This window comes from Mastomys coucha, unplaced genomic scaffold (genome assembly GCF_008632895.1).
Source record: "Mastomys coucha isolate ucsf_1 unplaced genomic scaffold, UCSF_Mcou_1 pScaffold1, whole genome shotgun sequence".
NCBI lineage: Eukaryota > Metazoa > Chordata > Mammalia > Rodentia > Muridae > Mastomys > Mastomys coucha.
Window position 1 is genome coordinate 72699762 of NW_022196891.1, and position 10743 is coordinate 72710504.

General features: G+C 42.9%; 1 protein-coding gene across 1 annotated transcript in view; it reads right to left on the minus strand.

Annotated features, from left to right (window-relative positions):
- Positions 1-507: 507 nt before the first annotated feature.
- The window catches only part of Fh (fumarate hydratase), a 23920-nt gene continuing 13684 nt past the window's right edge, over positions 508-10743 (minus strand). The window contains exons 6-10 of the mRNA XM_031390459.1: positions 9531-9696; positions 7396-7599; positions 5598-5725; positions 3184-3337; positions 508-698 (exon numbers count right to left, since the gene is read on the minus strand). Of these exons, the coding sequence (XP_031246319.1) occupies positions 556-698; positions 3184-3337; positions 5598-5725; positions 7396-7599; positions 9531-9696 (795 nt within the window). The 3' untranslated portion in view covers positions 508-555. The remainder of the gene's footprint in view (positions 699-3183; positions 3338-5597; positions 5726-7395; positions 7600-9530; positions 9697-10743) is intronic.

The following is a 10743-nucleotide window of genomic DNA, read 5'->3' on the forward strand; positions in this document are numbered from 1 at the left end:
AGATGCAGACACCCACAGACAAACAGTGGAACTGTTATGGAAGACTAGGAGGAAGGATTGCAGGCCCCGAACGGGACAGGAACTCCACAGGAGGACCAACAGAGTCAACGAACCTGGACCCTTGGGGCTCTCAGAGACTGAACCACCAACCAAAGAACATACATGGGCTAGACCTAGGCCTTCCCGAATATATGTAGCAGATGTGCAGCTTGGTGTTCATGTGGGCCCTGAACAAATGGAGCAGGGGCTATCCCAAATGCTGTTACCTGTCTGTGGGATATGTTCTTATAGCTGGGCTTTCTTGTCTGGCCTCAGTGGGAGAGGAAGCGCATAGCATCCTCTGGCACTCCTAGAGACTTGAAGTGCCAGGGTGGGGAGGATACCTGGGGGAACCCCACCAAAAAAGAGAAAAAGGGGAGCTAGGGGCAGGGGGTGACAGGGAGAGGGGCAGTAAGTGGGATGTAAAGTGAATAAGTAAAAAAAAAAAAATTAAATCTGAAACAGGTCTTATTTTTAAATTTCATCCAAGTTTATTTTAATATAAATTTATGGAAGTCACTTTGGACCCAGCATGTCCTTGGGTTTCACCCACTCATCAAACTGTTCTGCTGTGAGATAGCCGAGTTCAACAGCCGTTTCCTTTAGGGTGGATCCGTTCTTGTGTGCGGTCTTGGCAATCTTCGCTGCTTTGTCATATCCTGAGGAGAAGACACACAACACAAACATCAGCAGCGAAATTTTTCTAAAATAAAAAGCAACTGTTTACTGATACTGATCTTACAGGTTTCTTATATGACATAATATATTTTAAAACTATAAAGTGACCATGCCAATAACTGTCATGTCTTCTAGAGAATGCAACCTTGATTTTCTTAGAAATACTTAAGCATCTCATTTTATCCAAGATTTGTTGAAATGGACCAATAATTGGAAGAAACATAAAAGAGAAAAGAAAAGAAGAGAAAAGAAAGGAAAAGAAAAGAAAAAGAGGAAAGGAAAAGCACCACAGCATAAAATCCACACTTGGGAATGCCGTCTGATATTCATATTTAAACCCACACTTGGGAATGCTGTCTGATATTCACCTTTAAACCCACACTTGGGAATGCTGTCTGATATTCCTCTTAAAACCCACACTTGGGAATGCTGTCTGATATTCACCTTTAAACCCACACTTGGGAATGCTGTCTGATATTCATCTTTCTAAGGCAGCACTAAAATGTTGACTGTGGCAGGCCTGCAGAATAGACAGCTATTTAACAGGCAGCTGTCAAGATAGCCCGAGAGGCAGGACGGTTCCCATAGCTTCCATAGCCCTGCTCTGCTGGGTGCTCCAGCATACCGGCTGCCATCCCCTGGCATCTATTTAGGGTTTAGGCATTACAAGGATAAGGAGGGGAGAGTTTTAGCCAAAACATATATTGGGACAAAGGAACCCAGGTAACCCAGGCAGGATGATGCACTGTAATCCTAGCATCCAGGGGATGACCATGAGTCTCAACCTGGGCTACACAGCTAGACCCTGCTCAAAAGAAAAGATCATAGGAACTGTTCACTTCAAGAATTATCCTCTTTTACATAAAGGCTGGTACTGGGAAGTTCTCAAGGTCACTCTGACATTGAAAATCAACAGAGATAGAAGGCAAAGGCAAGGGCAATGATGTCAGTGACAGAGGACAAAGTAAACTTAAAAGTCAGAGGACTATGACGAAAAGGGTAGGGCCTGCTGAGGCAATGTGGTAACAAGGTTGTACAGTGGCACACGTGTGGATGCACCACAAGCAAACTGTGCCTGCTTCACTTCGGTCTTAGCTGAATGTATGAATGTTCACTGTGCTGACACAGGCATGGAGTAACCGAGTCACTTGCAGAAAGAACATTCACATTAAACTCTTGGGTCGACCTGCTGGCCTTCAGTGCCTTTTGTGTGAATGGGGACTACAACGTAAGCATCTCTGCTCACCACAAACAGCATTCAGTACCAGCCTTGTGTACCACAAAGCCACTAAGAGCCCAGACCTAGGCCTCACTCAGCCAGTGGGGTGGATCTTGCCGAGGTTATAAAGCACAAAGCACTTTTGCCAGGGACATTATCTTTGTGTGTCTCTGTCCTAGAGTCTAAAACGCATCCCAGGCATCTGCTGAGACAGGGTCTCTAACCTAGAAGTGTTGGCAACACATGAGGATTGGGTGATGTACTTCTCTCATAAGCCTTTAGGGTTGCTTTGCACCTTCTCACTTGAATACTGGTGTGTAACTATTTTAAATGAGTCAATCATTTCACCAACTTTATAAAACTAACTAAATGACTGACTAAAACCATGAGTAATATCTGCCCCTAAGGTGAGGATTATAGAACATTCTAAGGCAGTAAGTGCAGCACGCCACGACTGCACCATCACTCATTCTAAAGCAGACGGACACCATCACTCATTCTAAAACAGACGAACGCCATGTATGCAGCAGGACTGCACAGCAGAACACAGTGAAGGCCTCAGCCTGTGGAAGCCAGAGCAGACCCCTTAATGGGCTGGGCAGTGGTGGTCAGCTGCAATCTAAGTCTGCATAAAACAGTTAGAATCTGGAAAAGACTAGGAACACAAAAGGTAGTTTCAGAAAAACCATCTAGTCTTCTTACCTTTCCCTATAAACATCAATATGTATCTTTCCCTTTTAATTATTAGTAACATTCTATATTTGAATTGAATGAAACAAAATCTAAACATTACATAGTATCTAGGAAAGGAAGAAACAAATGAATCCATTTGCTGTCGGTGATCAGGCAGTGCCACCTAGTGACACTGCCAACAGAGGGTCTTACAGAGCGCCTTCTCCAGGTGTCGGCATACACCACGCAGCATCTGAGGCCCTTAATGTGAAAAAGGGCTGCCAGTGATGCTGCGTGTGCCCAGGTGCCCTCCACCAAGACTGCTGCTAAGTTCCATCCCACAGACCCACAAACGTGGTGGAAGGAGAGAACTGACCCCTGCAAGTTTTTCTCTGACCTCGACATGCACCTCATGGGAAGACAGACACAGCCATAGATAGACAATACAGACACACAGATACACACACATACACAGATACATACACATATTTCTTTTTTTTTTTTTTATTTTTAAGGTTTTTTTTTTTTAAGCTTTTCAATACTGTTTTCAAAATGGCATTACCCTCCAAGCTTACCTATATGTGGATTAAGAGCTGTGACCAACATTAAAGACTCATTCATTAGCTTGTTAATCCTCTCTGTGTTGGCCTGGATTCCCACCACACAGTTCTCTGTGAAGGACACTGAAGCATCTCCCAGTAGCCTGGCTGAGTGCAACACATTCTTAATCTGTCAGAGAGACACGGGAAGAAGCAAAGAGAATCATTCCTAAGCCTCAATTTAAGTTTGTTTTGCTTTTGTTCAATGACATGCATTATTTCCTGTTTCAGACTGGACATGTAATTCCATGACCATACAGCACTCCTGCCAATTCTATAGTATGACACCAAGAAAACAAGTGAGAAAGGAAGACTCTGAGGACACAAAGTTACAAATCTAAAAATGATAGAAAAGTTTTAAGTGTGTGTAATTAATACAATACAGCCCATGGTGGATGACCGTCTCACAGTGAGTGACTAATACAGGATAGCCCATGGAGAACACGCTAAAGTGGCAGGGTCTGCTGTAGCCACACTCCAGTAGTCCTACTCGTCACAGAAGTCAACAGCCAGAAACGGATGAAGACTCATCCATGCAAGAGAAGGAGGAGCAGAAGCTCAGAGTCCTGGGTGGATGCTAAATTTTTGATTCTCTTGTTTTGTTTTTTTAAAGAATTATTTATTATTTTATGTGAGTACATTGGTGCTGTCTTCATGCACACCAGAAGAGGGCATCAGATCCCATTACAGGAGGTTGTGAGCCACCATGTGGTCGCTGAGAATTGAACTTAGGACCTCTGGAAGAGCAATCTTAACCTGAGCCACCTCTCCAGCCCCAGATTCTCTGGCTTTATGCTTAATGGAACAAATAGTCTGGTTCATTTTAAAACAGCATCACATGATGTTTAAGAGCATATAAAACCAACTGGGACATTTAATACCTGTTTCCCATATATACCTCTGTCTAAAACTCAGAAAGGTCTGGAAGAAAACAATACTTCCACCAATGGACACTAACAGAAACTAGACATTAAAGTTTAATTTGATTCTAATGACTCAATTGTAAATCAAATTTCATCTTGATTTTCTAATTAAAGCCAACCTTTTTTTCCTCGGTTGAGTTTCCTCCCTATCCCAGGGTCCACCCTTCGCTCAGGCTCTAAAGCAGTGGGTTTACTTTATGCCATGGAAAGACTTTCCCACCAAATCTTCCTCTTCCTTCTTCATACTTACAAAGAAGGGATAAGGTGGCATTACTTCTAAGACACAATAAATGATTAAAATATAGCAACAAGCAGTTGTTCTGCATCTGTACATGTCAGGTACCTGGCCTGGATGCAAAAGGATACAGATCTGAATTTCACTTTGGCCTGTCTTTCATTGACCAACCCTAGCAGAATATACATGCCATGTATGCAACAACCAAAAAACACCACCATGTTTATTGCTTTATTGTGAGCACCTAAAATTGTGTGATTCACAGTGAAACTTAAATAAATACGCTAACAGTTATATGGGTGTTCTGATCAATTAGACTTTATACAACAAACCAGTAAGAAGTAAGCCTCTAGTGTTTTTCAGATAGAGCACTGTTCCAATGAACGACTTAATAGTGACCCAAATTGGCTGTCTGAAGCTCAGGAATCTGCATACAAGATCACACATTTTGCTCCTTATTTGGAATGATGAAGGAAAAAAGAGAGAAGTTTAGAGAACAGTTTCCAAGCCATATGGAAAAGGCAAAAAAATAAATTTAAAAAAACTTTGCTGTGGACAGAAAAAGTGCTAAAGAAACAGAGAAAGGGTCAACATGGTACCTTAAGAGAATGGATGAGAAAGAAAGATGATGACGAGACAGAAGAAGAAGGAAATGACGATGATGGTGGTGGTGGTGGTGGTGGTGGTGGTGGTGGTAGTGGAGGTGGTGGTGGTGGTGGTGGTGGTGGTGGTGGTGGTGGTGGTAGTGGTGGTGGCGGTGGTGGCGGTGGTGGAGGAGATGATAGAGCACAGAACAAGTAGTGTGAAGGGTAGCTGAGGCTGGACCAGTGATCCAACCATAACAGAAAGTGACAATGGGTCAGTCTTTCCCAATCAAATCTGAAGGAAGACGGCACAGAGCAGCAGCCTGAGCAGGAGACATGGCTTTAAGGAAGGTGTGCTTTCTAAGCTAGGCAGACTTGAACTGATTTCTAGCTACTGGCATCCATAGCAGTAGAGACAAAGAAACCCCTGCCTTACTTCCAGACTTCCTCCTTCCACTTTTAAATGCAAACTACAAAACCACTTGAGCTGAGTAGATTGAATCCGACCATCCCAGGTTATTCCAGTAGGACTAGGATCACCTTGGCTTCCGGCTGCCACCTACACTACACAGCTAGCCTCAGGGAAGACAAGAGCACAGGCTATGAGTCTTCAATCAAAAACTGCTAAAAATCAAATTGAAGGCTTACCATCATTGGTTTAAAAACATTCAGTTCAAAGTGTCCACTGCTGCCTCCAACGGTAACAGCGACGTGATTCCCCATGACTTGGGCTGCAACCATGGTCATCGCTTCACACTGAGTAGGGTTCACCTTACCTTTGAGAAAACCAGTGTAGAATTTCATCAAATATAACCATGGTTTCTTGTATGACTTAAGACTGTTTTTATATCAGTCAAAGAACGAAATCTAATGCTTTTAAATAGACATAAAATAAGGCAAAGCTGAGGCACAGACTGCACTTTCAGTCACTCAGGAGGCTGAAGCAGAAACATTCCAAGTTCAAGGAATACCTGAGCTTCTGAGTCAAGGCCAGCCTAGGCAACTTAGTGAGACCTTGACTCAAAAGTATAAGGAATTCTAGAAATACATCTTAAAGGCAGAATAGTTGCCAAACATGAGGGAGGTCCTGGGATCAACCCCCAATATCACCGGCACACAAAAATATCAAAGGAAGGGGGACACATAGGCACACAGATTCACTCAACGAAAACTAATGAAAAGATACATCTACACACAGGTTTCCATTGTTATGGCTTGCATTCTTGTGTGAGCTTTAGGCAACCAGGTACAAAATATGTAAGTAGAAGGACATAGACTCTACCCTCCAAGAGGGTGGCAGCCAAGACAAGAGCTGACAAGTCCAGTTGATAAGGCCCTACACAGAGAAGGCCCTGCTGCTACGGGGAGATGCTCTGTTGGAGCTCTAGTCACCAGCCAAGTACCCAGGGCTCTAGCGCAGCAGCTCCTTAAGAAGCCCAAATCTAAGCCACGCACAGCAGCTTCTTCCACCTGTGTAGAGAATGCACTGGAATTGGCCCTTTGTCTGTGATGTTCTTCCATTTGTCTTTTCCTTTAAAAACAGTTTTGGTTAGTTACCCATTCAGGCCCGAAATATTATTTGTAGCCCAGGTTGGACATGAACTTATATCTTCTCACCTCAGCCTCCACAGTGCCAGGGTTAACCATGTGCATTACCATAGTGGGTTCCATTTCTCTTTACCAATTATTGAATTTGCAATAAACTAGACTATATGTCATTCTTCAACACAAAGTATTGCAAATCGAGATCTTTCTTTTCATCTATGTACATATATAGACCATATGTAACATATATAGTTAAAATCTAGTATATAAAATCTGCTATATAAAAATTTATATAGTAAATTATTAAAGTTACTTCGTCAGTTTTACTATAGCTCAAGTGGCCCCCAGAGGAACCTTTGACTCTGATCTACATGTGCCACCTCAACTTCTGCTAAACGATAAGCAAGTGTTCTTGGTCTCTACCCCAAGCCACCAGTAAAACGCTGAGTGGGTAAAACCCAATATCAAGATATTTCCCAACTAAAGTCAACTCATTAGTCACTTATTAGTAAATGTCTGTTACTCCAACTACATTCACCTGCCACAGACTCTAGTAGCTGCCACTCTGTCTTAACAGGACAGAGCCTGAGGCAAAGCGTGACACACAGTCTTTAGTAGGGTTCATATTCATGCAGCCCAGGCTGACCGCTTCACTCTGCGGGCCTCTTGGCTTAGGCTGAAGTTCTAATATGGCACTTCAGCATGCTGCTACTCAATTCATTTCCTGACTTGGCGATACTCCTACAAGTTCTACAGATCCACATGGCTACTGTAAAACAGTGTTCCTCATACATCCCCACCGCTTCAAGGATGACAGGGAGCGAAAAGACACGGCCTATGGTTGCAAATCCCTGGAATATAATCAAATTCCAGCTCCAGAATTTATCAGCTATGTGCATACCTGGCATGATGCTGCTCCCTGGTTCATTTTCAGGCAAGATCAGCTCTCCCAAACCTGACCGAGGACCAGAACCCAGGAAGCGGATATCATTTGCTATCTTCATTAGACTGCAGGCGGTAGTGTTCATGGCTCCACTAAGCTCGACCAGAGCATCATGAGCAGCCAGAGCTTCAAACTTATTCGGGGCAGTGACAAAAGGCAAACCTGTAGGAGGGAAGGAGCACCTAGGGTAAACAGGGAGAGTAAACATGCCTGCCAACGTTAAGCAAGTTAAACAAAGCCCAGAGCACACAAAGCAAATCAGAGCAGAGAGGAGGGTGTACAATTCAGTGACACTGCTGGCTTAGTGTATGCAAGGTGCTGGCTGAGTTTGATTCCAGTACTATAAATCTATAAATCTACATATACAAATGTATAAATCAATATAAAATAAATGCAACTTTCCACTTAAGGAAAATGCTTAAGCGTCGAGCTGTGTCCGTACTCAAATAAGACATCCCCAAAGCTCCCCCTCTTAACACAACTCTTTAACAAGCACAGGCATACAAAGCCTGACTACTCTTGAGTAAGGATGAGAACTGTGAAATTCATTCTGCTGTTGTCTACACTCTAAACTTCTATGTCTGCTCCAGGCTCTTCTACTCTTGAGAACACATGCCCACCCATCCCACAAGCAAAGATTCTGAAATCTGGGTACTCTAAATCCTAACAGTTCCTTCCCATTAAAACATGATTTTAAAAAACAAAACAGAAACAAACAAACAAGAAAAAACTCTCAGCTGATGAACAAATGCAAGTACTTAGCCACAGAAAGCAGGTCTGTGTCACCTTGCCCCCAGGCCCAAAGGCATCTCAGAAGAGAAAGCAGGAGGAATGGCTGCCATCTGGCAGCTGGAGGAAGGTGAGTCACTTTTCTTTGGGGATGGCTAATAGTGGACTGCCCATATCCCAGTAGATAATCCTGCACCAATGCACATATAGGCAGCACAAATTAAACTTGGGAATACATACTGTAGAAGGGGGAGGGAGGGAACTTGCATTTGGGAGGGAGACATGTTTGGGGATATGGATGGGGGTTGAATGTGGTCAAGATACACTGCATACATATATATAAAATTTTAAAGTCGGGCGGTGGTGGCGCATGCCTTTAATCCCAGTACTTGGGAGGCAGAGGCAGGTGGATTTCTGAGTTCGAAGCCAGCCTGGTCTACAGAGTGAGTTCCAGGACAGCCAGGGCTATACAGAGAGAAACCCTCCCCCACCAAAAAAAATTTTTTTTAAAAAACTGAGTATTTTAAGAACTCACCTATTAGCTTGTGATATATATTTTACACTCATCACTACCCTCACCATATGGTAGCATTGGCATTTTACAAGTTTTCTGGACATGACAAACTGGTTCTAGTAACAATCACAATACTGTACTAGTGGGGCATAGTATAAAGATGTTACAGCATAGAAATGTGACATGCAGTACACAAAAACTAAGCTATCAGCACATTTATCATGTGATAAGTTTCTTAACAGTCAACTGTTTCTGCTTTCTTTGAAAAATACTTAACATAGGGGGCTGGTGAGATGACTCAGCGGGTAAGAACACTAACTGTTCTTCTGAAGGTCCTGAGTTCGGATCCCAGCAAGCACATGGTGGCTCACAACCACCCAGGATGAGATCTGACGCCCTCTTCTGGTGCGTCTGAAGACAGCTACAGTGTATTACACTGGAGCAAGTAGGGCCAGAGCGAGCGGGGCCAGAGTGAGCAGGGCCGGAGAAAGCAGAGGTCCAGAGTTCAATTCCCAGCAGCCTCATGATGGCTCAGGGCCATCTGTACAGCTACAGTGTACTCATACACATAAAATAAAAAAATCTTTAAAAAAAGAAAAATACTTAACATAGCTTTGAAGGGAAGGGACTGAATGCTACTAGACAACAAACAAAGCTACCATGTAAACTCACGCTATGAACTCTTATATGGAAGCCTTTAAAAGTAAGATGAACTTTATTAACTTGGGACACAAGCCATGTCCCACGGGAACACGCTACTCCTAAATTTCAGAGGACTTCAGCCTAGAAGTATCTAAACAGTGCACAAGCTGTGTGAAGAACATGAGTGGCAATGCGTGTGGTCCCCAACCTGTGAGGGCTGCTACTTTTGCAGCCACCTTTTCTGCGAAGCCGATCCTGGTGTTTAGCCCCGTCCCGACAGCAGTGCCTCCAGCAGCGAGCTCATAGATTCTTGGCATGGCAGCTTTTATTCTCACCATCGCATACTGGACTTGCTGAACATAACCACTGAATTCCTGAGAAGAGAAATCACTGTAAGAACAAACTCCTATCAGCTACAAAGTACTCTAATGGCACTAAATAGAAGCTTTTAAAATGAGCTTCAGAATATTATGTTAACTCATTCACACGATGAAGAGGAAGGGCTACAAATCTCCAAGGCAAATAATAACATGTAGCTTAGTTTATATCTTAATGTTCTAATACAGTCAAGAAAACAGCACATGAAATAAACCTTTAAGAAGAACAGCTCCACTACATTAAACTACTGCTCTACCTACAATCCACCCAGTGAGCTGATCCCCTCCCCCACTTTTTGAATATAGCCCAAAGAGAAAAATTACTAAATATTCTCCAAAGAAAAAAAGAAAATAGAATTACTTTCCATACAATTTCAGCTTAAAGACCTGAGAAGGAGCCCACGAGGCTACTTTACAGGGACCTGAGAGTGAAGTAGCACATTCGACAGCCTGCGGCGGTGACAGTGGGATGGCCCGGCGCCAGTGTGCACTTGAATGCTATCAGCGGCAGGCACACTACTTCTCATACCACACTTTAAAGCAACCATCATCTATCTGTCTGTTTTCAGCATTGTGAACCATTAACAACTACGCAGGGACAAAAGCCTTACCCTCTCAGTATTTTACAGTTGGCCTTATCCAGTAAGCCAAGATAAACTAAACCTTCTCTCCAACCTAAAAACACCGACAAACTGAATACTTTGGATTAGGATTAGGGTTTCAGTATACTCTAAAGAAAACATTTGAAAAGGCAGATCTAATTCATAAGATGTTAACTTCTCACTCACTCCCCCTCCTGCCTTTTCCACCTCCTTGTATGAGTGTGTATGTGTGCATACATAACAGCTATATGCACTTAGAGAAGTGTATTTTGAAAGTTGCAAAAACTGCAAAGACATTTCCAATTTAAAAAAAAAATGTTTCTCATAAAGTAAAAAAGAAAATAGAATTGTTGTCATGACAAATAGTATAATGACGTCATGCAGGAGACTAAGTCACGACTCAGAATGATTTTTAGCATAGTGGCTTTTAACATGCCAAAAA